The 26206-nt window shown below is 57.5% G+C and overlaps 1 protein-coding gene across 12 annotated transcripts in view; it reads left to right on the top strand.

The window, feature by feature from the left end:
• PTPRS (protein tyrosine phosphatase receptor type S) overlaps positions 1-26206 on the top strand; it is a 100029-nt gene that overhangs the window by 65309 nt on the left and 8514 nt on the right. For 3 of the 12 annotated variants that reach the window (XM_036313473.1, XM_036313471.1, XM_036313472.1), the window contains 21 exons: positions 490-759; positions 2472-3053; positions 3989-4122; positions 4624-4768; positions 11777-12082; positions 13217-13410; positions 13566-13592; positions 15798-15915; positions 17390-17998; positions 18411-18508; positions 18860-19113; positions 19694-19787; positions 20088-20303; positions 20734-20891; positions 21347-21358; positions 21574-21686; positions 22889-22936; positions 23973-24070; positions 24148-24271; positions 24821-24996; positions 25081-25200. In XM_036313473.1, coding sequence (XP_036169366.1) covers positions 490-759; positions 2472-3053; positions 3989-4122; positions 4624-4768; positions 11777-12082; positions 13217-13410; positions 13566-13592; positions 15798-15915; positions 17390-17998; positions 18411-18508; positions 18860-19113; positions 19694-19787; positions 20088-20303; positions 20734-20891; positions 21347-21358; positions 21574-21686; positions 22889-22936; positions 23973-24070; positions 24148-24271; positions 24821-24996; positions 25081-25200 — 3896 coding nt within the window. The remainder of the gene's footprint in view (positions 1-489; positions 760-2471; positions 3054-3988; positions 4123-4623; positions 4769-11776; positions 12083-13216; positions 13411-13565; positions 13593-15797; positions 15916-17389; positions 17999-18410; positions 18509-18859; positions 19114-19693; positions 19788-20087; positions 20304-20733; positions 20892-21346; positions 21359-21573; positions 21687-22888; positions 22937-23972; positions 24071-24147; positions 24272-24820; positions 24997-25080; positions 25201-26206) is intronic. The other 9 variants (XM_036313475.1, XM_036313474.1, XM_036313480.1 and 6 more) reach the window with 6 other exon arrangements.

Here is a 26206-nt window from a genome sequence, read left to right as displayed (position 1 = left end):
CAGGACCCTCCGAAGCTCCCCACTTGGGAGAGCGAGTTGAGGGTCTACTCCCTGAAGCCACATCTGTCATCAAAGATGAGAAACAGCTGATAAATTTTTGTGTTCGTAACTGTGCTGTGACCAGTCCCTCTGGTCTCTGAAACCCTGTTGCTATGAAATAATGCTTCATGTCTCTGATTATATATCGATATATCTCTCTTGTTTGTGAAGTACCTTCCTTTGAAGTTTTGGTTTCTTTGTGTTGGAATTTGGTTTTTTAATTTGGTTTCTTTGTTTTCTTTTCATTTGGAATTTTTTAAAAAAAATTCAACTGGGGAAAAGGAAACAGCCCTGTTTATATTTAAATTGTTTTCCACTTTTTCCCCCTTTTTTTTTCTTTCTTTCCTTCTTCCTTCCTTTCTATCTTTCTTCTTGCTTTTCTTTCTTTTTCCCTCTGCATTCTGTCTCCCCCCCAACACCCAACCCCACGCATCTCCCTCCTGCCCCCAGTCCGCCGTGTGGCTCCTCGATTCTCCATCTTGCCCATGAGCCACGAGATCATGCCAGGGGGCAACGTGAACATCACCTGTGTAGCCGTGGGCTCGCCCATGCCATATGTCAAGTGGATGCAGGGGGCTGAGGACCTGACACCCGAAGATGACATGCCCGTGGGTCGGAACGTGCTGGAACTCACGGACGTCAAGGACTCCGCCAACTACACGTGTGTGGCCATGTCCAGCCTGGGCGTCATCGAGGCTGTGGCCCAGATCACGGTGAAATGTAAGCAGGGGGCAGGGGGAGGCAGGTGGCCCCCTGAGGCTGGTGCAGGTGATGGGGTGCAGGTAGAACACCTCTGAGTTTTGGCTTTGGGCCTTCGTGGCTTTGAAGGGGAGAGTTCTGTGGTCAGATGTTTATTGCTTATAAATTATTCTGGGCCTTCCCCCATGGAGTGAGGCATGGTCTTGCTCTGCTGACCTCACAGTCCAAAGTAGGAGACACCTGTGTATCCATGTAGCTCTGATACGGGCTGATCAGGGCTGTGATGGGGGCCACCTAGTGCCATTCACACCCCCAGAGTAAAGGCCCCATTTCCCAGGAAAGTTAGGTCAGGGAAAGACTTTAAGTTGAAAGGGAATAAGCCAAAGGAGACGGAGCATCATTTTAAGAAAAGGAATAGCTTATACAGAGACTCAGAGGGAACGGGAGGGTCAGGTGTGAGGACTGCAGATTCTCCCTGTGTCTCAGGTTTGTGGTGAGATTCAGAGGAAGGTACCCACAAATATTTTTCTAGCTTTAGAACAGGGGCCAGCAAACTGCAGCCCTCAGGCTGAATCTGGCCCTCAACTTGTTTTTATGAATAAAGTTTTATTGGCACACACCCATTTGTTCATGCCTTGCCTATGAAAGCTTTCTGGCTACAAAAGCAGAGCTTAGTCTCAACAGAGGCCTGCAAAGCTAAAAGTATTTACTGTCTGAGCGTTTGCAGGAAAAGTTGAATGAGCCCTACCTAGGTCAGCTGGTTTGTTGGTCATTTTGCCGAGGGATTGAACTCTTGATGAATGCGTCCTGAGGCCGGTGTGGTGTGCCATCTTGGGACACGCGGGAGAGAAAGCCACAGTTATCCAGGTGCTGAGACACAGCTGCCAACAATACTTGGGCCCTACTGGTGAGGAGGACAGACACATGTGAAAATGAGATAGCCTGTGTGGTGATAGGAACTGGGCAAGGTAGCTTCTAGCCTCGGTGGTGAGTGAAGGCTTAGGGAATGGTTTTGGAAGGAGCTGGCCATGTGGCCGTCTGGGCTTTCCAGGCCCTGGAACAGCAAGTGTGGGTGGGAACAGACAGGGCCCTGTGGCTGAGCAGAGTGAACCACAGAGCGGGCTGCGGACTCGGGGCCGCCTGTGTTTCCTTCAAACGTGAATATTTTTCTTAAACAGCAAATATTCTTTTTTGTTTAATATATTTTATTGATTTTTTACAGAGAGGAAGGGAGAGAGAGATAGAAGAGTTAGAAACATCGACGAGAGAGAAACATTGACCAGCTGCCTCCTGCACATCTCCCACTGGGGATGTGCCCGCAACCCAGGTACATGCCCTTGACCAGAATCGAACCTGGGACCTTTCAGTCCGCAGGCCGACGCTCTATCCACTGAGCCAAACCGGTTTCGGCAGCAGATACTCTTTGGAAGTAAATATTTTCCGCTTTATGGGCCATCGAGCCTCTGCTGCAGCCACTCATTTCTCGCGTCAGAGTGGAATAGTGGCCCTTGGTCAGCGCTGCTCCAATAAAACGGTATTTACAAAAGCAGGTGCCAGCCTTCGGACCGGCGTTTGCTGACCCCGGCTATAGCTGACGGGATAGGGGTCCTTAGGCCCGATGTCACTGCCAGGGAGACCCAGGCTCAGAGGAGCAGTCATGTAGCTGAGAGTCACACAGCTTTCCGGGCCTGCAGGCAGCACACCCGACTCGTGACCATGCCCCCCACCCGCAGCTCTCCCCAAAGCCCCCGGGACTCCCGTGGTGACGGAGAACACAGCTACCAGCATCACCATCACATGGGACTCGGGCAACCCAGACCCCGTGTCCTACTACGTCATCGAGTACAAATCCAAGAGCCAGGACGGGCCGTACCAGATCAAGGAGGACATCACCACGACGCGGTACAGCATCGGGGGCCTGAGCCCCAACTCCGAGTACGAGATCTGGGTGTCCGCCGTCAACTCCATCGGCCAGGGCCCCCCCAGTGAGTCGGTCGTCACCCGCACGGGCGAGCAGGCCCCGGCCAGCGCGCCGCGGAACGTGCAGGCCCGCATGCTGAGCGCCACCACCATGATCATCCAGTGGGAGGAGCCCGTGGAGCCCAACGGGCTGATCCGGGGCTACAGGATCTACTACACCATGGAGCCCGAGCACCCCGTGGGCAACTGGCAGAAGCACAACGTGGATGACAGCCTGCTGACCACGGTGGGCAGCCTGCTGGAGGACGAGACCTACACCGTGCGCGTGCTGGCCTTCACCTCCGTGGGTGACGGGCCCCTCTCGGACCCCATCCAGGTCAAGACGCAGCAGGGAGGTGAGGTGCCTGCAGGAGGTGTGGCTCCTGTGGGGGCAGCAGGATTCGGGGTCCCCGCAGTGTGCCTTCTGACAGGCAGCTGGCTGGCCGCGCCTGGAAGCCACAGGGCGGTTTGTTGGTCCCACGCGGCTCTTTAAAATACCTTCATGCCGGCGTTTCAAAGCAGGAAGTTGTCCCAGAAAACCCACATTCCTGGCTTCCCTTGGAAAAATCTAGTTTGGCTTAGCCCACCGGGCTGCAGTCAGACACCCGATAGCGCCCCACGGCTGCGTCTGAACAAAGGGGTGCCGTTTCCAGACGGTCTTCACGGCTGGGCCCGTGGGGGTCTGAGAGCTGCATGCCGCCCGTCTCGAAATACCCCAAAGGCAGTGGGCTGGGCTCCGGCCGCTCAGATAGAAGGACCGGGCGGGGGCGGGGGCGGAGGGGGGTGTTGGGAGTAGGGGGGCACCTAGGTGTGTGGGACCCCAGCTCTCTGCAGGTTTCTGGTCCTTTCCTCATGGGCTCAGGCTTTCTGAACCCCAAGTCCGGGAAGACTGAGGCAACCCACGCGAAGGGACAGGAGGGTGGGGACTCTGCCCCCACAGAGAGGAAAGGATGGAGCTGCACATTCCCAGTGGCGTCCCCACCACCTTCTCTGTCACTTAATTTGCGGGACGGGGAAGGCGCTGGGTGATTTGAAAAGGGGGTTTGTAAATGTTTTTCCATTGGACGCAGAGAGCGGGGCGAATTGAGGTGGACAACTGACAACAAGAGGGCAATGGGGGTCCCCTGGGAAAATAGGAATAGTGAGAACAGTGGGAGAACATTCTGGAAGCATCAGAGACAAGCAGCCGAGCTCCACGGGACTCTGAGGAGAAGGCGGCCACCGGGCAGGTTAGGTGCCCCAGGGGTGAACCCTCCCCGCCTCCCCCATCTCTGTTCCTCTGCCTCCCCAGTGCCCGGCCAGCCCATGAACTTCCGGGCCGAGGCCAAGTCTGAGACGAGCATCGGGCTCTCGTGGAGCCCCCCACGGCAGGAGAGCATCGTCAAGTATGAGCTCCTGTTCCGGGAAGGCGACCACGGCAGAGAGGTACCGGGGAGGGCAGGGGCCCGTGGGGGGCGAGGCGCAGGGCGCTCACTGGGCCCCTCGCCTGCTTGCACTTCCTCCCATGTCCCCCTGACGTCTGGGTGTCTCTCTCCCCCCGCCCTTTGCCCCCCGTGTTGCTAATGTCCCACCTCTCTCTCCTTTCTGTTTCTCCATCTCTCCGTGTCCCTGTCTCTTCCCCCCTCCCCTCTGCCCCCCTTTTCTCTCTCTTCTCTCCTGTGTCTCACTCTCTACATAATGCATCCGTGTCTGTCTCTGTGCCTCTCCATTTCCCTTTTTTGTGTCCTTTTGTGTTTCTGTCTCGTTCATAATCTCTGTCTGTTATGCCTGTTTCCCTCTCTCTGTTTCTCTGTGTGTGTCCGTTTATGTCTCTCTTGGCATTTCTTTGTCTGATTCTCTGATTCTCTGTGTCTCTCTCTGTGTATGTCTCCATTTCTCCTGTGTCTCTCCCCGCGCCCTCTCCCCGGCCCCTGCCCCGGCCCCCAGGTCGGGAGGACCTTCGACCCGGCCACAGCGTTCGTGGTGGACGACCTCAAGCCCAACACGGAGTATGCCTTCCGCCTGGCGGCACGCTCCCCACAGGGCCTGGGCGCCTTCACCTCGGTGGTGCGGCAGCGCACGCTGCAGTCCAGTAGGTGTCTCGCGGACCCCGCCCTCATCTTCTGGGGGGACCTCGGCCGACGCAGATAGCCTCTGCGCATTGACCCAGGAGGAGCCTGCTGTAGGGGGTGGGGGGCGCCTCTGGCTCGTCCCCTCCTGGCTCCTGGACCTCAGACATGTCCATAGCGCTGCCTTGCTTTCCCCACCAGGGCGATGGGTCCTACAGGCTCTGGGACCCGTTTTGTGGTTTTGCCCTTAGTTTGGGAGGAGTTGCTGACTGCACCTCTTTCCCTTCCTCTCCCTGAGGTGGGACTCATTAGAGGGGTACATGTGGCTGTAACAGCTCACACCCAGGTGGCCCTTCCCCCAACACAGGGTCTTCATGACCAAGGACAGGGGTGGCGGGAACCAGAGCCAGGGAGAGCACGGCCCAGTTCAGGGCTCTCAGATTCCTAGAGTTCTTTGCTGTGCCTGCCCGGCCTTCCTGTCACAAGCAAGTTCCCTTTTGGCCAGGACCCTGCAGCCGGGAGCTGGCTCTGGGCCACGCCGTGGCCCCTACACCGCCCTCCCTGCCTCCTCCGAACCCAGGACCTACACAAGCCCCTCCTGCTGTGTCCCGCCTCCCTCTCTCCTCTGCTCTCTCCTCTCTGCTCAGCGCAGCCTGGTGTGGCCTCTGGTGTGGCCTTCGTCGCGGTGGCCCTCCTCCCCTCCCACTTCTCAGTCAGTCGCTTTAGCCACCCAGGCCTTGCACTGGAAGCGGCCTCCCTGTTCACACGTTCAAGCCCCGCCTGGGTGTGTGCACCTAGGGGGCGTCTCGGGTCAGGGTGTCAGCTGCTGGGATCAGGGGCCTTGGAGATGAATCACCCCCTCCCCCCAGCCCTCCCTCCCCCCCCCAACCCCCCTCCATGCCGAGCTGAGCGCTCTGCAGGTCACAGGCGTCTGGGCGTGTTTGTGCGTGAGGCGATCAGTGAGGGTGTCCTGTGGCTCGGGTGGCCACGTGAGAGACTGGCACGGGTGCCGCGAAGGTGAGTACACGCTGGTCTCAAGCAGGTTCACAAAGACGGCCCACCCTGTGTGCTCCCCACCTGCCCAGCAGCTCTGGGCTGCACAGACAGCCCAGAGCCCAAATTCACACACACCCCCAATCCACCCCACAACCAAGAAGCACGCCTGCTCAGAAATCTTACTGTTTTTCATTACCCCCCACCCCCCGGCACAATGCCTGGCACACAGTGGATGCTGCGTAAAAGGCAACTGCTTTTATCTTGACGATGCCCCGAGTCCCGTGTTTGTATTTCTGTCCACACCCACCCCCTCCCAAGATGCTGTGCAGGTTGGGCCGGATTGTGAAGGAGGCGGCCTCCAGGGTCGTCAACAACGCAGCTTTGGCCCAGCCATGTGGACTTCGGGGGCGGCCCAGGACAGGGACCAGGGGCTGGGGGAGAAGGGACTCTCCACTTCTGGCCCTGAGACGGGTGGGGCCTGAGAAAACTACAGCCAAGACTCAGGGCCAGGCGTGTCCCGGGGGCTACGGGCTGCTTAGGCTGAACTCAAGGGTAGGTGGAGGCCAGACCACTCAGCCGTGGGTCTCCCCAGACACCGTCCCGCCGCCCGCCTCGTCGGCACCTGTCCGGAGCTGCCGCGGCCGCACTGGGGCCGGAGCAGGGCTGTAGGCCCGCTTGCGTCTGGAGACCCACCCAGAGCTGGGTCTGGCCTTGTAGCTCAGCGTCCGCCATTCCCTCCCTCGTAAGAAAGTCTCATAGATTAGCAGTTGGAGTGGAAGGTAGGTAACCAGACTGGGAGTGCTCTGGAAGGCGTCCTTCTTTTGTTATGGTTTTCCTCATCATCATCACGTTCACTGTTGTTTTGTATTTTATTATGGTTTTGGTTTTATTTTTCCTCCCCCTTTCTCAGCGAATCCATTCCTTCCGGCACATTCCCTGAGTGGTTTTTTTTGCTCCTGCCTGATTCCCTTGGGCATTTTTGGTTGGGGTGGCTGGTCAAGAAATGGGGGAGGGGACCCTAAGTGTCTGTTTTTGAAGGAGGGACCCCCAAGTGTCTAGTTCTGGCCTTTCACTTGAAGGGAGGCTGGAGAGCGATTCTGGTTGAAGCCCTGGGTTCTCTCACAGCCTGATGGCTTTGAAGACAGGGCTTCCAGTTCATCCCTGGATCCCCGGGGGCAGCACAGGGTGTGCATGCAGGAGATACTCTATAAACACGTGTTCCGTGAACAGAGAGGCTGGCGTGATGGTGAAGGTACTCGGTGCAAGGCCAGTACATCAGGCAAGGCCAGTGACTTTCTGGGCCTCCCTCTAGCAAGGCTGACTCTTGAGTCCTGGGCAGCTGAGGGAGTGTGGCTCCAGCCACCCTCAACTGGCCTGAGCTGATAGAAAGTCCAGGCTGAGTCAGTTTTCCCAGCCTCAAGCTGAGAGAGTCCGTGGAGAACAGCTGAGCCCAGATTCATATCCTTGCCACGTGCCCTTGGGCAGGCAACTTGCCATTTCCTGGTCTCAGTTTTTTCATCTGCAAAATGGGAGGTGATATATAAAAAGCACCAGTATGGGTGGGGGCCTGGCACACAGTAGGTACTCAGTCAGTGATAATAGAAAACCAAGCAGCTGTGTTTTGAACCTGCTTTCCCCATCTGTAACATGGGGTAGGGCTATATTATTGCTGTTCCTCTAACACACAGTAGGTGTTCAGTAAATTAATGTGTTAGATAGTAGGGGTGATAGATCTAGCTCCCTAGGAGAGTCATGAGTATTAAATGAAGTATGATCAGTGGGGTGCATTTTGAGTCTATAAAAGACTTAGGGTGCTGAGTGTGCAAAATAGGTGCATAGAACTTGAGTTTTATTATCAGTAATGCCCATAACACAGGGCCTGGCCCATTGTAGATGCTCAACCCATGGAGACTATTACTGTTATTTCATAAAGCCTTTTAACACACAGTAGGTGCTTTATATGTGGGAACTGTCATTGTTAGTACATTGCCTAGCACACAGTAGATGCTTCATATATGCAGCTGCTGTTTTTAATCTAAACACGGATTGTCACAGTGCTGGCATATAGTTGGCATTCAGTGAATGAATGGTATTAGCAGTTTGTCACAAGGTTAATCTCATGCCAGGTGCACAATAGGTACTCAAAACATGGAGGCGACTATTCTGCAAAGCCTTTGTTTGACACAATGTCTGGCATACAGTCAGTGCTCAATAAGTGGTACTTTCTTAAAAGAGGTTGGCCTGGCACTAGGCACAAAGTAGGTGCTCAGATGGGAGCCATTGTCAGTCTGAAAGGGTCCAACATGGTGCTGGTGCACAGATTTTGCTCAAAACATGCAGTTATTATCTGCAAAACCTTTGGCATCATGTGTACAAATAGATGACGCTCAATAAGAACTATTACCATCCTATCTAATAGAGAGGGAATATGCTAATTGACCTTCATGCCATCATAAAGATGGCAGTGCCCACAGCCAATAAGGAGGAAATATGCTAATTGACTGCCCCGCCCTTAAATATGGCGACACCAACAGCCAATAAGGAGGGAATATGCTAATTGACTGCTCCGCCCTCAAAGATGGCGGCACCCACAGCCACAAGATGGCCGGCAGGGGAGGCCAGTTGGGGCGACTGGGCCAGCAGGGGAGCAGTTAGGCATCGATCAGGCTGGCAGGAGAGTGGTTAGAGGGTGATCAGGCAGGCAGGCAGGCAGAAGCACTTAGGGGCAGGCAGGCAGGCGAGTGGTTGGGAGCCAGCAGTCCCGGATTGTGAGAAGGATGTCCGACAGGGATTGGGCCTAAACCGACAGTTGGACATCCCCCAAGGGGTCCCAGATTGGAGAAGGTGCAGGCTGGGCTGAGGACACACACACACCCCCACCACCACCACCACCCCCCCCCCCCCCCCCTCCCCCAGTGCATGAATTTCATGCACCGGGCCTCTAGTTTTTATATAAGGCCCTTGGCATAGTGTCTGGCACACAGTAGGTGTGCTTAATACATGGGAACTACTGTTATCCAATAAAGCCCTCAGCATACAGTAGGTACTTTGTGTATGGGGACTACTACTGTTACTGCATTAACACAGTTCTTGGCACACAGTAAGTGCCTAAGAAGTGAGAACTATTGTTTTATAAGGCCCTTAGTACAGTGCCTAGCACATGCTAAGTGTTTAATATAAGGGAATTGTACTGTTTTTCAATTAACCTCCTAGCACAATGCCTGGCACACAGTAGGTGCTGCATAAAAGGCAACTGCTATTTTTATCTTTAGAGGGCTATTATGATGTCCAGCCCATAGTAGCTGCTCAGTAAATAAGACTTACTGTTGATCTGTAATGCTTGGTGTAGCGCCAGATGCACAGTAGGGGCTCAAAACAGAACTCTGACCTTTAAAGACCTTGGCACACAGTAGGTGCTAAATATGGGCTGTGTTCTCTATAAAGCCCTGAACCTAGGATCAACACAGTAGGCACTTGCATTACTCTGGTATAGTCCTTGGCATGCTAACTGGCAATAGTTTGCTCAAGATATTGGCATCATTGGTTGATGTAAGCCATGAGGTAGCCTCTAGAGCAGTGGTTCTCAACCTTCCTAATGTCGCGACCCTTTAATACAGTTCCTCATGGTGTAGTGACCCCCAACCATAAAATTATTTTCCTTGCTACTTCATAACTGTAATTTTGCTACTGTTATGAATCGTCATGTAAATACCTGATATGCAGGATGTATTTTCATTGTTACAAATTGAACATAATGAAAGCATAGTGATTAATCACAAAAACAACATGTAATTATATATGTGTTTTCTGATGGTCTTAGGTGACCCCTGCAAAAGGGTCGTTCGACCCCCAAAGGGGTGGTGACCCACAGGTTGAGCACCACTGCTCTAGAGTCTCTGGTAGAACAGGTGTTCAGTAAATAGATGCTTTTACTGTTAACCTATGAAGCACTTAGCACCATGCCTAGCACATAGTAGGTACCCAATAAATGGAAATGGGGCTTTTACTGCTGGTCCCTGGCAGTATTGTTCTCCTGGCGCACAGTAGGTGTTCAGTAAATAAATGTGCTTACTATTACCCTATGAAGCTCTAGCCCAGCACATAGTGGATACCCAATAAGTGTGGCTTTTATTGCTATTACCTAGCATAGTACCTGGCGCACAGTAGGTGTTCAGTAAATAAGTATTTTACTATCACTCTGTGAAGCCCGTGGCATGGTGCTTGGCACATAGTAATTACCTAATGGATCTTTTTTTTATTATTCTCACTCGAGGACATGCTCTTATTGATTTTAGGGAGAGAGGAAAGGAGAAGGGAGAAAGAGAGAAAGAAACATGGATGTGAGAGTGAGGCAGTGATAGTTTGCCTCCCACATGCACCCTGACCAAGGATTGAACTGCAGCCTGGGCATGTGCCCTGATTGGGAATCGAACCTGAGACCTTTTGGTGTATGGGACGACACTCCAACCAACTGAGCCATACTGGCCAAGGCCCTTAATAGGGCTTTTATTGCTTTTCCACTTGTCACAATGGCTGCCACACTGTGAGTGCTCAATAAATAGGGCTTTTATTGTTATTCCCTGGCAGTGGTATCCCCCTGGCACACAGTTAGTATTCAGTAAATTAATGCATTTACTGTTATCTGATGAAGCTCTTAGCACCATATGTGCCTAGCACACAGTTGGTGTCTAATAAATGGGGCTTTTATTGCTGTTCCTCTGACACACAGTAGGTGTTCAGTAAATTAATGTGTTTACTGTTATCCCATCCCTGGCACACAATAGGTACCCAATAAATGGAGCTTTTGCTATTCTTCTGGCACAGTGCCTAGCAACACAGTAGGTGTTCAATAAACATTTTACCATTATTCTATGAAGCCCTTGGCACATTGTAGTTACCTAATAAATGGGACTTTATTGCTTTTCCACTTGGTATGGTGGCTGGCGCATAGTAGGTGCTCAGAAAATGGGACTTTTATTGCTGTTCCTCTGGCACAATATCTAGCACCCAGTAGGTGTTTGATTAAAAAGTACATTTAGCCTGGCCAGTGTGGCTAAGTGGTTTAGCATTGACCCATGAACCAGGGGGTCACGGTTCGATTCCTAGTCAGGGCACATGGATAAAGCCTGCAGCATAGTGCCTGACATACAGTAGGTTGTGGGCTGGATCCCCAGGAGGGGACGTGCAGGAGGCAGCCAATTGATGATTCTCGTCATTGATGTTTCTGTCTCTTCCTCTCCTTTCCTCTCTCTGGAATCAATAAAAACATATTTTCAAAAAGTACATTTACTATTCTATGAAGCACTTGGCATGGAGCTTGGTATAATATAGGGATTCAGTAAATAGGTTGTTTTTTTAAAATCCTCATCCAAGGATATGTTTTTATTGATTTTAGAGAGAAAGGAAGGCGGGCGGGCGGGGGGTGGGGGGAGTGGGGGAGGTGAGAGAGAAGCATCAATCGAACCTGCAACCTAGGTATATGTCCTAACTGGGAATCAAACCCACAACCTTTTTGGTGTACAACGTTCCAACCAATTGAGCCACCTGGCCGAGGCAATACATAGATGCTTTTGCTGTTATTCTGTGAAGCCCTTGGCACCATGCCTGGCACACAGTAGGTGCCTAGGAAATGGGGCTTTTATTGCTATTCTACTTGGCATGGTGCCTGACACATAATGTGTACCCAGTAAATGGTGCTTTTATTGCTGCTCCTCTCATCACAGTGCCTGGCACACACATGTGTGCTCCGCAGGGACTGTGGCGGCCCACTACCTAAGACCTACTATGTGTCAGATAGGTTCAGTCACATGAGTGAGTGCAGTGTTCTTGGCCAGCCCTCCCAGCCCCACCCCCACCCACCCATCTCACCTTTGGTTGACACCCGCCTCTTTTGGGTTCGACTTCTCTTTGCTTTGGTCCTGTTTTGTTTGTTATCATCTTCTTTTTTATTTTCTCTTTCCCATCTTTTGTTTCCCCGTCCCCTCCCTGCCCATCCCGCTCCCTTCCCCACCCCGACGTTCTTCCCCCTCCAATAGAACCGTCTGCCCCCCCTCAAGATGTTAAGTGTGTCAGCACACGCTCCACGGCCATTTTGGTAAGTTGGCGCCCGCCACCGCCGGAAACACACAACGGGGCCCTGGTGAGCTATAGCGTCCGCTACCGACCGCTGGGCTCGGAGGACCCGCAACCCAAGGAGGTGAACGGCATCCCCCCGACCACCACTCAGATCCTGCTGGAGGCACTGGACAAGTGGACGGAGTACCGCATCACGACTGTCGCTCACACAGAGGTGGGACCAGGGCCCGAGAGCTCGCCCGTGGTCATCCGCACCGACGAGGACGGTAAGCACCGCCCTGGCCTGGGGACCCCTGCAGGCCCCAGTCCACCCCGCCCGGGAGCCTCCTGTCTGGAAAACCGGGCTGGCTGGTGGCCAAGAGGTAGAAGCCACTGTCATGAGAGGGAGACGCGAAGCAGCTCTCACCCCGAGAAACCCCGGGCTCCTTGGCTGGGAATTCTCTGCTCTAGACCTTTGGGCACCATTGGCTCCCTGAGCCTTGTGCCTGGAAAGTTGAGCTGGCACCCCCGCCACTTGGTCCAGTGGTCGAAACCGTGGAACCAAAGTGTAAGAAGCAGCAAGTAGCGCTTGCAAAAAATCTATGGTCCCCTCACCCCAAATACCCACCGTTTAGACTTCTCTTGGGATGAGCCAGGATCTGCGGCTTCCTGGGTCTGACCCATCCTACCTAAGTGTAGGCTGACTGTGTGCTGATAACATTTAACCAGCAACTACTGGGAGACAGACTGATCTGTGCCGTTGGTCAAATTCTGGGGTGTCAGTATCCTGCCGCGGCCAGCTGCAAGGTGGAAAGTTTTAAGCTGCAAAATGAGATGGATGCCAAGGGCCTGGGGCTCGATGAAGCGAGGAGCTTCCCCAGTAACACCGAGCCCCTTTGAACCCGGTTTGCTTTCTGAGCCACGGGCCGCATTGTGTCGGATGCTTGGGGAAGAGATGAAGCAGCTCTTCATGGGGGGAGGGGGGGTCAGGCTCCGACCTGGGGGCTGGCTGAGAAGGAGCCCCAGTGCCCAGTGGGGGCCGCACTGCCTGGTTCAGACCCTGCTTGGCCTCTTTCTAAGCCTGTGACCATGGCATCCACTTTCTAGGCCTCAGGTTCCCCATCTGTACATGAGGAAAGAGCCGCTATGTGGAGGCAGGCTGTGAGCACGGCGGAGTGTGCCTAGGCCCTTAGAACAAGGCGTGGGTGCCCTCTCGTGTCATGTGGCCTGGGAGGTAGCCGTGGGCACTGGGGCTGCGCAGTTGCCCATCTGTAAATGGTGGTGTGCGCTTCGGGCGCCCAGTTAATCAGCAGCCACTTGTCACCCCGGCATCGGGCAGCTGCCCGGGGCAGGGCCGGGCGCCCCAGTAACGGCACCCCCCACCCTCCCCTTCGTTCCTGCTCCCCTCCTCCCCCTGCCAGTGCCCAGCGCGCCGCCGCGGAAGGTGGAGGCGGAGGCGCTCAACGCCACGGCCATCCGCGTGCTGTGGCGCTCACCCTTGCCAGGCCGGCAGCATGGCCAGATCCGCGGCTACCAGGTCCACTATGTGCGCATGGAGGGCGCCGAGGCGCGGGGGCCGCCGCGCATCAAGGACGTCATGCTGGCCGATGCCCAGGTGGGCGGGGCTCTGGGGCGGGGCCTGGGAGGGTGGCGTTCCAGGGGGGTGGGGATGGGCCCCACCCCTGTGCTCCTGCCCTCTCGCTGCTTCTCTCTCTCTGGCCGCCCCGCTCATCTCCTCCTCTCTCCCCTGCCGCCTCCTCCCACGCTCAGTGGGAGACGGATGACACGGCCGAATATGTAAGTAGTGCCCTCTGGCCACTGGCGTGCTCTTCCCGCGCGGGCCGTGCCTTGCTGTTCTGTGACACCCACCCCTGCACGCCCCTTGTCAAAGGGTCTCCTCCCCTGGGTCCCCGATGTACCCCTCTTGGAGCCAGCAGTCTCAGTTTTCACATCAGGCAAATGGGCCCAGCAGCCCCAGGGGCACCTGCGGGGGACCCCAGAGGGGTGACCTGGACACAAGACAGAGGTCATCTCTTATCCTTCTTACCTGGGTGGCCCCTAGATCCCAGTAACACACATACACACACACACCCCACTTGCAGTCCTCTCCATTTGCACAAGCCGTTCTGAGTCCTGGGATGCCTTTCCTACGGTGCCCACCCACTCCTCCACCCCACCACCTCCCTGTCGGACCCAGACCAGAGCTGCTCACTTTCCAGCCTGGCCTGACCCTTCTATCACCGCCGCAGGCTTCCCTGACCTAGAAATTTCTCTCTCTGCTCAGAGTGTCCATTTCATTCTGGCCCTTGAGTGAGGGCGGGGGCAGGGGCCTGGGGTTAGAAAGGAGGCCTATAGTGCCACCGTCTTCATCCTTCCAAGCTTGTTCCGGAGGCCCTGGGCCCGGCTGGGGTTGCTGTGTGACTCTGGGCCAGTCGCCGCCTCTCTGGGCTGTCTTTCTGCCTTTCATACAGAGGCCACAGGCTCTCCTGGGAGGGTCAAATGTGAGGCTCAGGGGCAGGAGACCCTCTGTTCATGCATCCCTGCCCCCTCCTCATGATCTTGACCTGGGGACCCCCCTGAACTCCCAGGCATGCTGGACGTGTTTGTGGTGTGCATGTGTGGGGACATGGACACGTGTGTGATGGTGTTCATGGGCGTGTGTGCAAGCAGGGTGTTCTGGCATTGGTTGAACAAGCAGTCATTGACGGAGCACCTACTGTAGGCTAGCTCTGAGAGAGGTGCTGCAGAAGTGACAGCTCTGAGCCTGCCCTCCCTGGGGTCACAGTCCAGTGTGGGAGAGGGGTGTCATGGGAAAGAGATACAAATACGTGTAGTTACAGCACTGGCGGAGGCCGGTGTAGACTGGTGTAAATGTCAGCTCTCCAGATGGGTGGGTGGGGCCGCCCTGATCTGTAGCATTTGGCGTAAATACTCCCACCACGTCAGTTTCAAGCTACAGCTAGGTGTGCACGGGCTCATGGTTGTGTAGTTTTCTACCACAAGGGACAAGTGACCCAATAGCCTAGTGGTAAACATAGTAGGATAGTTAGGACGGGGGTATTGAGTATTTAATACCTTTGAGCTTTTAAAATTTTTATTTTTATTTAATTGTAAGTTTACATAATTTACTTTTATATATATATATATATATATATATATATATATATATATATTTTATTGATTTTTTACAGAGAGGAAGGGAGAGAGATAGAGAGTTAGAAACATCAATGAGAGAGAAACATCGATCAGCTGCCTCCTGCACATCTCCTACTGGGGATGTGCCCGCAACCCAGGTACATGCCCTTGACCGGAATCGAACCTGGGACCTTTCAGTCCGCAGGCTGACGCTCTATCCACTGAGCCAAACCGGTTTCGGCCTAATTTACTTTTTAATATTGGCTGTGTTTAATAACTGGCTCACAAAATTCCTGAACATTTGAATATTGGCTCTCGTGAGCTGGTATAGGAAATTCCAGCACACCAATGGTCGTAGTGGAGGCAGGGAAGAGCCTGTGCAAAGGTCCTGTGGCAGAACCGGGGCTGGCGTGTTGGGGGAGCAGTAAGGAGGTCCTTGTAGCTGGAGCGGAGTGGGTGAGGGGAGAAGGAGGTGAGAGCGGGGAGGAGATATGGCAGGGATTGCAGGGCCTTCTAGGCCATGGGGAAGACTTGGGATTTTACCGCCAGGGAGGTGGGAAACCTAGAGAGCTGTGGGCAGAGGAGGGATGGGACCAACTCAGATGCTCACAGGCGCCCTCCGGTGGCTGCTGCAATGACAGACTCTGCGGTGGGAGCCTAGGGCAGGGGCAACTCCCTGTTCAGTGAGGCTGCGTGTGCCCATCTCAGCATGGACCTGCTCCGTCGGCGTCTCTGCATGAGGTTGTGTGCACGTCTTTGTCTGAGGACCAGGCCCCGCGTCCACCTTGTTTGAGCCCAGCCCTGGAAGGAGGGTGGACAGGGCTGGTCTCACCCTGCTTGCCTCACTGACGCCACCCCTGCCTGCAGGAGATGGTCATCACAAACCTGCAGCCTGAGACCACCTACTCCATCACTGTAGCCGCCTACACCATGAAAGGCGATGGCGCTCGCAGCAAACCCAAGGTGGTCGTGACCAAGGGAGCAGGTATGAGGCCCCTCCCCCCAAGGCTCCTTTGCCCCTGGAGTCCCCGCAGCGAGCGTTCTTGAGCCCATGTGGGGAAAGGGTGTGCTGGGCAGGGGGAGCCGCCAGAGCAAACGGGGTGGGGGCTGCTCAAGGGGGCATTCAGGGCCCAGCAAGGCCCAACTCCATCTCCTCGTCATCACTCTCTTCCTTAGCTACTTGGCTCCATCCAGATGCAGATGGTTAACAGCCACCGCTAACGCCCTCATCCTCCTGGCTTTACCCGGCTGCTCCCTCTGCTCAGACTCCCTCTCTTCCTGGCTGTCTCCTCCCCATCCTTTAGGTCGTTGCTTCGTTTCTACCTCACCCGGAAGCCTTTCCCACCCCACCCCTATCCCACAGTCTTGGTCTGATGCCTCTTCTGGGGCCCCCAGCACCCTGTCATGCCTCCGTCATGGCTCTGATCCCCTGTCATTTGGGGGTGGTGTCCTCATCGCTCCAGCTACCCCAGGAAGCCGCCTCTCCTGGCAGCCCTGCCTCAGTTTCCCCTTCTGGCTCCGCCCATCAGGCCCAAGGTTCTGTTTTTGCCCCAGCCACCATTGAGCTGAGTGAGGAGAGAGCCGTAGCTGTGAAAATGTAAGAGGGCACAGCCCAGGCAAAGGAGTGTGTTTGAGAAACAGTAGAAAGGCCTCCATCCCACTCCCCACACCCTTCCTCTCTCCGGGACACTCGTACACCTCTGACCACACAGTCTGACATTCAGGCTGGACACAGCCCCTCTCTGCATTGCTGCCAGCCCTGCGCATGCTGTTTCCTGAACCTGGTTAGTCTGTATATCCTCCAGGGTCCAGTGCCCATGTCACCTCCTCTGAGGAGCCTCCTATGGTCTCTCAGGGACATTGCATTAGAGCTGTGCTTGCTAAGCCGAGCCTACCGCAGACACTGTGACTGCTCATAGCACATTCCATTAAAGGTCCTGATAAGTCCTGCAGTGGGGGGGGAAGCCTGGTTTCCTTTGCAGAGCCCAGCTTTCCCCCTTCTCTGCCTGACCCCAAAACCTCTCTTGGCTCATTCATCGCTACTTAGACTGTGAAAACCATAAGGCATGTGCAGGATTTGGGCACTGCTGTGTCCCATGGGTATTAATCAGGTACCAGCGAGGGGCAAGTAAACAAGGCAAGAAATGTCTGGCTTCCTGACTAAAGGAGGAGATACATAGATGAGGCCACTGTGACGTCTGTGGGTGTTTTCCTTTATTGGGGTCTCCTTGCTGTTCCTTACGCTCACCCAGCACAGGCCTGCCTCAGGGCCTTTGCACTGCCATTCCCTCTGCCTGGAACACTGTTCCTTCTAGACCTCACTGCGGCTCCCTACCTGCCTTCTTCACCTTGTCATTTCTCAGGGAGGCCTCTCTGAGACCCACTTTTTAAAACTGCAACCCTACCCCGTGCTCCCTGGCGGGCAGGCGGCCACTGATGCTGGCCCTGTGTCCCCACAGTGCTGGGCCGCCCCACCCTGTCGGTGCAGCAGACCCCCGAGGGCAGCCTGCTGGCACGCTGGGAGCCCCCAGCTGGCACCACCGAGGACCAGGTGCTGGGCTACCGCCTGCAGTTCGGCCGAGAGGACTCGTCACCCCTGGCCACGCTGGAGTTCCCGCCCACCGAGGACCACTACACGGCATCGGGCGTGCACAAGGGGGCCACGTATGTCTTCCGGCTGGCAGCCCGCAGCCGAGGTGGCCTGGGCGAGGAGGCGGCGGAGGCCCTGAGCATCCCGGAGGACACGCCCCGCGGCCACCCGCAGATCCTCGAGGCGGCTGGCAATGCCTCGGCCGGCACCGTCCTGCTGCGCTGGCTGCCGCCCGTGCCCGCGGAGCGCAACGGGGCCATCGTCAAGTACACGGTGGCGGTCCGGGAGGCCGGTGCCCCGGGCCCCGCCCGCGAGACTGAGCTGCTGGCAGCGGCCGAGCCGGGTGCTGAGAACGTGCTCACGCTGCAGGGCCTCAAGCCCGACACGGCCTATGACCTCCAAGTGCGGGCCCACACGCGCCGGGGCCCCGGCCCATACAGCCCCCCTGTCCGCTACCGGACGTTCCTGCGGGACCAAGGTAGGCGCGCGGAGACCCCGCACCAGAGCCGGACCGGGCCTTGCGCCCACCCCCGCCCCAGCCCCCTCCCTCTCCCCCGCCAGGTAAGTGGTCACTTTTCTGCTTCCTCGTGATGCTCGAGGCGAGTCTGGACCCCGAGGCTCTGGCGTTGGCAAAGGTGGGACGTGCCTCGGTGGCACCACCATCCCCCACCCCTCTTCTCCTCTGCCTTCTCTCTGCAGCCGCGCCGTCTCCCCCAGCAGGGTCTTGGGACAGGGCCAGGCAGGGCCGGGCCAGGGCCAGGCAGGAAGGCCACGGGCACAGCGGACAACAGGGAATGCCTGGGCCGCCCCACCCCACCCGCCCGCCCGGCCCTGCCTGGCACTTACTGGGCTTCTCTTCTGCTCTCTCCCGCTGGACTGCTGCCTGGTAGTCTCGCCCAAGAACTTCAAGGTGAAGATGATCATGAAGACCTCGGTCCTGCTCAGCTGGGAGTTCCCCGACAACTACAACTCGCCCACCCCCTACAAGGTGCGGCCCCCGCAGGCGGGTGGCGGGTCCGGTGTAGAGCGTGGCCAGGGTGAGGGCTAGGTCTGGAGTTGGGGCTTGTTGGGGTGGTGGGGTTCAGCTGGACTCGGGGCTGAGTGGGATTGGGCTTCACTGGGGATTGAGGCTCCGTCTGGGGTTGGGGTTCACTTTGGGATTAGGTCTCAAAGTTGGGACTCAGCTGGGATTGAAGTTTAATCTGGGATTAGGGCTCAGTAAGGATGGGGGCTCCAGTGAGAGTGGGGGCTCAGCCTGGGGTGAGGGCTCAGCTGGGATCTAGGTTTAGTCAGGGTTGGAGGTCAGCCCAGACCCCACTGAGCCAGCCCCGGCCCACAGATCCAGTACAATGGGCTCACACTGGACGTGGATGGCCGCACCACCAAAAAGCTCATCACGCACCTCAAGCCCAACACCTTCTACAACTTCGTGCTGACCAACCGCGGCAGCAGCCTGGGCGGCCTCCAGCAGACGGTCACGGCCTGGACTGCCTTCAACCTGCTCAGCGGCAAGCCCAGCGTGGCCCCCAAGCCCAACACCGACGGCTTCATCATGGTGTATCTTCCCGACGGCCAGAGCCCCATGACCGTCCAGTATGCCGACGTCCCAGGGCCCCTCGCCCCCGTTAGCCAGCCACCATTCCTCAGCCAGGGTTGGGGCTAGGCTGGAGCCGAGGCGTGTCGGGGTGGTGTTTATAAGATGGGGGTTCCGCCAGCCCCGCCTGTGTGGTCCCCACGGAGGTCCCGTGCTTCTCACAGGAAGAGTCACTAACTGTGGCCTGTGTCTGCTTCTCCAACGTCTTCTGACACCCTGTGTGCCTGACCTACTGGTTTTGGGGTTCCCAGATTGGTGGGGAGGCCACTCTGCACAGACTCTCGGCCCCTGGGTGTGGCGGTAAGGGGCAGAGGAGACGTAAGGGCTCCAAAAATGTGTGGGCGTGGAAGCTGGGGCTTTGAAGGGTGCATAGGAATTCAAGAAATACAACTGCACGGGAAAGGCTTTGTAGGCAGAAGTCAGTGTGATCGATGGCCTGGAGGGTCAAACATGGCTGGGGCTGTAGGGCAGTAGACCCCATTGTAGGAGCAGAAGGGAGACTCCCCACTCGGCCCCCGGAGGGCAGCTCTGTCCGGTCGACCTACAGGCGGCGCCCCTCTGACGCTCCTCTCGTGACAGGAACTACTTCATTGTGATGGTGCCACTGCGCAAGTCTCGCGGTGGCCAGTTCCTGACCCCACTGGGCAGCCCGGAGGACATGGACCTGGAGGAGGTGAGGGCCAGGGCCCAGCCTGCCCGGGGCATGTCCCAGCCGCCCTGAGCCCCGGGGGTCCCAGCCGGCCCTGAGCCCCGGGGGTCCCAGCCGCCCTGAGCCCAGGGGATTCTAGCCGCCCTGAGCCCCGAGGGTCCCAGCCGGCCCTGAGCCCAGGGGATTCCAGCCGCCATGAGCCCCGGGGGTCCCAGCCGCCCTGAGCCCTGGGGATCCCAGCCGCCCTGAGCCCCGGGGATCCCAGCCGCCCTGAGCCCCGGGGGTCCCAGCCGCCCTGAGCAGCCCACGCCTCTGTTTCCGTAGCTCATCCAGGACATCTCCCGGCTGCAGAGGCGCAGCCTGCGGCACTCGCGCCAGCTCGAGGCACCCCGGCCCTACATCGCGGCTCGCTTCTCCGTGCTGCCCCCCACCTTCCAGCCCGGGGACCAGAAGCAGTATGGCGGCTTTGACAACAGAGGCCTGGAGCCCGGCCACCGCTACGTTCTCTTCGTGCTCGCCGTGCTGCAGAAGAGCGAGCCCGTGAGTCCCCACGGTGTCCGCCCCTCCTAGCCACGCCCGCTGGGTGAGGCCGGCCCCAATGCGGCCTCAGCCCCGGGCCCTGACCTCGGAGCCAGACACCGATCCTCCCAGCTTCCTGGGCCCAGGGAAGGACTTGAAGTCGGGGGAATGCCAAAAGGAAGGCGTTTTAGAGGAAGGAACTTGGGAATTGGGGCTTTGGCTGGATGGGTAGGAGTTCAGCCAGAAAGGGCACCGCAGGATCTGCATGTGCAAAGGTCTGGAGGCACAAGAGGAACGGAAAGGAGTTGAGAGTGGCAGGCGGGGGTGGGGGGTGCCAGGTTGGCAAGGGCCAGGGTTCTCAGGAGCCAGAGGCAGGTGGGGAGCCTGGGAGGGGCATCGGGGTCTGTGGAGGAGGGACGCTGATGGAGGTTCTCTCCACCTGTGTGCGCAGACGTTCGCTGCCAGTCCCTTCTCAGACCCCTTCCAGTTGGACAACCCGGACCCCCAGCCCATCGTGGATGGCGAGGAGGGGCTCATCTGGGTGATCGGGCCCGTGCTGGCCGTGGTCTTCATCATCTGCATCGTTATTGCCATCCTGCTCTACAAGAAGTGAGGCCCCGCACTCCCCTGGACAGAATGGGGTTCCCGGAAAAGGGGGGTGTCTGGGGGGGTCATCTCAGAAGATCATCACGGGAGCCCTCAATGGTATCGATGGGGAACCCGAGCCCAGAGGTTAAGCTGCTTGATCAAAGTAACACAGTCCAGCAGGACGGGTTCACACCGGCCAGAGGCTTGACCCCTCTTAGTCCCCACAGTCCCCTGAGGGGGAAGGTGTGGGGCAGAGGCTGTCAGTCCAGTTTAATGACGATAGCGGCCGCGTGGGCCCGGTCTCAGCTTGGACAGGGAGGGTGGTGGGCCCGCAACCAGGATGAGCCCTGCTTCCTGGGTGAGACCGAGGCTCGGAGAGGTTAGGAAAGCCATGCGCCATTACCGAGCAGGCCCATGGCCAGCACACCCTCACCTGTCTTCTTTCCCTCCTCTCCTGTGCCTGCTTTTGGGAGCAGCAAACCTGACAGGTAAGAACTGGCCCTCTCTTCTAGAGGCCCAGGGAGGCTGAGGAGGGGGGTTGGGGGGGGGCCTGGCTGCTCCTATCCTATAGTTGCACACGTGTGTACACATGACCCTGGGAACCCCAGTCGTGTGTATACACAGGGCCTGGAGAGTGTTCACACGTGCATACACGTCTGTGGGCACATGCTGGCACTCGCCGATTCTTCTCTCTCCTCCAAAGTAAACGCAAGGACTCGGAGCCCCGCACCAAATGCCTGCTGAACAACGCCGACCTCGCCCCCCACCACCCCAAGGACCCCGTGGAAATGAGGCGCATTAACTTCCAGACACCAGGTATGTGCTTACCCCAGGTGCCAGGGACAGCACTGCCCGGGGAGAGGGAGCTGCCTGCGGCGACCCTCCCCGGCCTCGCCAGACTGTGCTCGGTGCAGCCAGTTCCCGATTCCCAGCTTCCTACCTGCGCCAGGCTTGGAACTCTCACGGGTCGGTTCTGCTTTACAACCAAACGAGGCTTTTGCTGTCTTCTGTGGGGAGCTTAAAGGACGTGTTAAACCACAGAGCCTTCCTCCTTTCTTCTGGCAGAAAGAGCTATGCTTCTGTTCACACCTCTAGTCTGAAGACCACTTGGCCTTTTCCCACACTCCCTGGGATGTGCCCCTAGCGAGACACTAATTACACCTCCCACACGGCCCGCATCTCCCCTCCACGCCACAGATGCTCGCGCGCCGTCTGCCTCCGAACAGCTCCCTGTAGATGAGTAAGATGCAGCTTAGGTCACCTCCACGCCCGGTGGGAAACGGAATCCGCCTTGTCCGTGATCATCTTCACGTACAGGAACCACGCTCTCCCGCCTCCTCCTTCTGACCGGCTCGTGCCAGCTGCTTCTAACCAAACAAGGGGATTTTCGTGTAACTGATGGTGGCTGTTCCTAACGTGGCTCCCTCGTTCCCGCTACCTGCGCTCTGGAATCTGCTTTCTGTTTCTGACTGGTCCATATTAACTCGGTTTCCAACCAAATAGGGATTTTAAACATATTTAACGGATGGCTGCCGTCCTCCGTAGGAATCACGGAAGGTCGCATGTGGCACCTCTAACGTACTCCCTTCTCTTATCTCTCCGGTGGCAGCTGTTTCCATTTAAATGAGGGTTTCAAACTTGTGTGTTTAACTGATGGCTGACGTCCTCTTAAAGTTCATGGCATCGGCCCCTGTCCTTCCTCCACCCTCAGTTCTCCCTCACCATCCTGCCTTCTCCAAACCCCGCAATGACCCACACAGGGACCCAGGGCCAGAGGGGTGTGGGTGACGTTGACGGAAGAAACTAAAACTGCGGGATCCTCCCAGAGTCGTGGCTAAACACCGGGCAGCGGAAGCAGCCGCTGCTCCGGGTCCTGGGGTCGAGCCGCAGCGCGTGTCCCTCGCGGCTGACGTGCTCGGCCCTGCGTCTGTCGGCAGCCGTGTGCGTGCACCCAGCACGGGGTGGGGGAGGCAGCGCCCCGCGTGTTTTCATTTATTTATTGTTTGCTGTTTCTGCAGATTCAGGCCTCAGCAGCCCCCTCAGGGAGCCGGGGTTTCACTTTGAAAGTTAGTTCCTGTGTCTTTCTGTTCTCGGCTCCCTTCCCCACCCGCCCCTCGTTTGTTTTCATCTTTGGTTTCTCCATCCCGCCACCTCTCTCTGCCCACCTGTCCTGCGCTGGCTTCAGGGGAAAGGGGTCTGGCCCACTGTGCCCTTAGCGTGCTGGTGGTGACTGTGTGCAGGGGTGGGGACAGGTACGTAGGTGAGACACATACGAACGGAAGAACAGGAGCCCACCCCTGTGACAGGCAGGGAGAGCCACCAGGCAAGTGGACACCAGCCTCACACTCCATAGGGGGGGCTCTTGGAGACCCCCGGGGCCCCCACCAGAACAACAGGTGTTCACCAGCCGGCCTGGCAACGCTTGACCCGTTTGACGTAGCTGCAGAGTGCGAGTGTGAGCGCACAGGGAGCACTAGCCACACAGGGAGCACTGGCCGGGGCGTGGAGACGGGTCTGGCAGACCCAGATACCAGGAAGAAAGAGCCAGGCCCACCCCACTCCCTCCAGGCCCCACCCACCCCCAGGGGCGTGAAGATCAGGGCTGTCACCCATCCATGTACAGGATGAGGACACGGGCCGCAGCGTGAGGGGCGCAGTGCCTGCCTCGGCCGGCGGAGACACTGCCTGCAGGCCCTCAGCTCTCCTGGCAGAGGACCCGTTGGCCCCCGGACCCCAACGGGCAGAAAGGAATGTCTCCCACCCCGGGGAACAGTGAGGCCCAGCCAGCTGCCATCGCTTCTCCATTTCTGTGTCACCCGCCTGCTTCCTGCCACGAGGCACCAGGAGCTGGAAGTCCTCCAGGGCACCCCTCCCCCGGCTGGGTGGGGACGGAGCGGGAGGACCGTGTGAGCAGGGGTGCGGGCGTGGCCGGGCCTGCAGCCCCCGCTGCTCCACTCAGATCCTCGGGCCACGGTCCCTGCACCCGCCAGGCCCTCTAACCACGGCTCGTCCATCGCAGACTCACACTGTAGAGCACCCCACCCCTGGCCTCGGGCTGGCCCCCCATGACCGGCTGCCCCACGGGGTCTGCTCTCCCCACAGGCATGCTTAGCCACCCGCCTATCCCCATCTCAGACATGGCCGAGCACACGGAGCGCCTCAAGGCTAATGACAGCCTCAAGCTCTCCCAGGAGTACGAGGTGAGCTGAACCCTCCCCCCAGCCCCCCCCCAGGCCTTCCGATGGCCACCTGACACCCCCACCTCCCCTTCCCGCAGTCCATTGACCCAGGCCAGCAGTTCACGTGGGAGCATTCCAACCTGGAAGTGAACAAGCCCAAGAACCGCTACGCCAACGTCATTGCCTACGACCACTCCCGCGTCATCCTCCAGCCCATCGAAGGTAGCACGCGGTCCCTGGCCATCCTGCCCTCCTCCCCCCCGAGTGCCCACAGCCCCTGCCCCGCCTCCAGGCCATGGGGCAGACAAGCTAGGGGGAGGGGGGCTCGGGGGAAGAAGCCTGATTCTGGGCTCAGGCCTGGTCCAGCACCAGAAACCACGGGGGGTTGTTAGCTGTATATTTAAGTGATGGCTGCTATCCCTTACGTGTTTCCACCGGCCACTCCATACCACTCCGCTCAACTGGAGCCGCTCTGCACCCAGGGACGGAGGGCAGGGTCTGGGGCATTTCTGTGGTCCCAGGTTGGAGGAGGGGGTTGCTCGTGACAGCTAGAGGGTGGGGCCAGGGATGCTGCTCCACGCCCTGCCGGGCCCAGGACGGCCCCACAGCGCACGATCCGGCCCCACTTGGCAGCAGTGCTGAGGTGGGATCCCCACGATTTGCTGGGGGACAGATCGGGGTGCTCGGAGAGGGCTTCCAGTTGGGCTCATGGAGCCAGCCTGAAAGGACGGGGCACCCCCACTGATCTCCGGCTTCTCGCCCGGGCCGTAGGCATCGTGGGCAGCGACTACATCAACGCCAACTATGTGGACGGCTACCGACGGCAGAACGCGTACATCGCCACGCAGGGGCCGCTGCCCGAGACCTTCGGGGACTTCTGGCGCATGGTGTGGGAGCAGCGCTCGGCCACCATCGTCATGATGACCCGGCTAGAGGAGAAATCGCGGGTGAGGCCTGGACCCCGCCCCCCACCCCCAGAGTCCCCAGCCAGCCCAGGCTCACACTCACCTCCATTCTCCTTTCCGGCACAGATCAAATGTGATCAGTACTGGCCCAACAGGGGCACGGAGACCTACGGCTTCATCCAGGTAACGCTGCTGGACACCATCGAGCTGGCCACGTTCTGCGTGCGGACCTTCTCCCTGCACAAGGTGGGCAGGCCAGGCTGGAGGCTGCAGAGGGAGGATGGGGGGGGGGGGGGGCGGGCGGAGAGGCAGAGGAGGAAGATGGGCCCAGCTTCTGCCCATTGACCCAGGCTGACCACATTCTCATGAAGCCCATTTTATGGATGGGGAAACAGGCCCGGAGTGGGGCACCTCGTGTCCCTGGCCACAGCAAGAGGACAAAACTGGCAGAACCCAGTTGAGCAGTGAATCTGTTATCCTCCTGGGCCTGGGACGGGTCCTGGCAGAGGTCGCTAAGCCCTGCCCTTATGGGAGCTTAAGTCTGGGGTGGAGCCAAGCTGGAGGGACCCTGCAGGCCTTGGGCAGTCAGGGCTGGGCCAGAGGTAATCTTAGATAAGTACTTGCCTGAAGGCTGCTCGCCATAACGCGGTTCCCCTGTCCTACATCGGTGGTTCGCCATTGCAGCAGCCTACCATCAGAGGGGAGATTGTCGTCACGGGGAGCGGAGGTGCTTACCACACCACGACCCTCCCTCCACTCAGTCAGGTCCTCTCAGCATTGAGCACAGGCCTGGCCCGAGCATCAGAAAGCTGAGAGGATGGACCAGGGGAGGCAGTGAGGATTCTTAGCTCATTCACACACGCCCAGCACTTGCTGTGTGTCAGGCCCTGACCTGGCACCAGGACACAGCAGGGACCAAGACAGATGGAATATCCTGACCTTGTGGGGCTTAGTCTAGTGGACAAGACACAGACCAAAGACATGCAAATAATAGATCTTTTCTTATTAAATGTATTGCCGTTGGTTGATAATACGTTTAGGGCAGCGGTTCTCCACCTGTGGGTTGCGACCCCTTTGGGGGTCGAACGACCCTTTCACAGGGGTCGCCTAAGACCATCAGAAAACACATATGTAATTACATATTGTTTTTGTGATTAGTCACTATGCTTTAATTATGTTCAATTTGTAACAATGAAAATACATCCTGCATATCAGATATTTACATGACGATTCATAACAGTAGCAACATTAC

The sequence above is a fragment of the Myotis myotis genome, unplaced genomic scaffold, assembly GCF_014108235.1.
Source record: "Myotis myotis isolate mMyoMyo1 unplaced genomic scaffold, mMyoMyo1.p scaffold_m19_p_6, whole genome shotgun sequence".
NCBI classification, from domain to species: domain Eukaryota; kingdom Metazoa; phylum Chordata; class Mammalia; order Chiroptera; family Vespertilionidae; genus Myotis; species Myotis myotis.
This window is presented reverse-complemented; position numbering and strand designations above follow the sequence as displayed.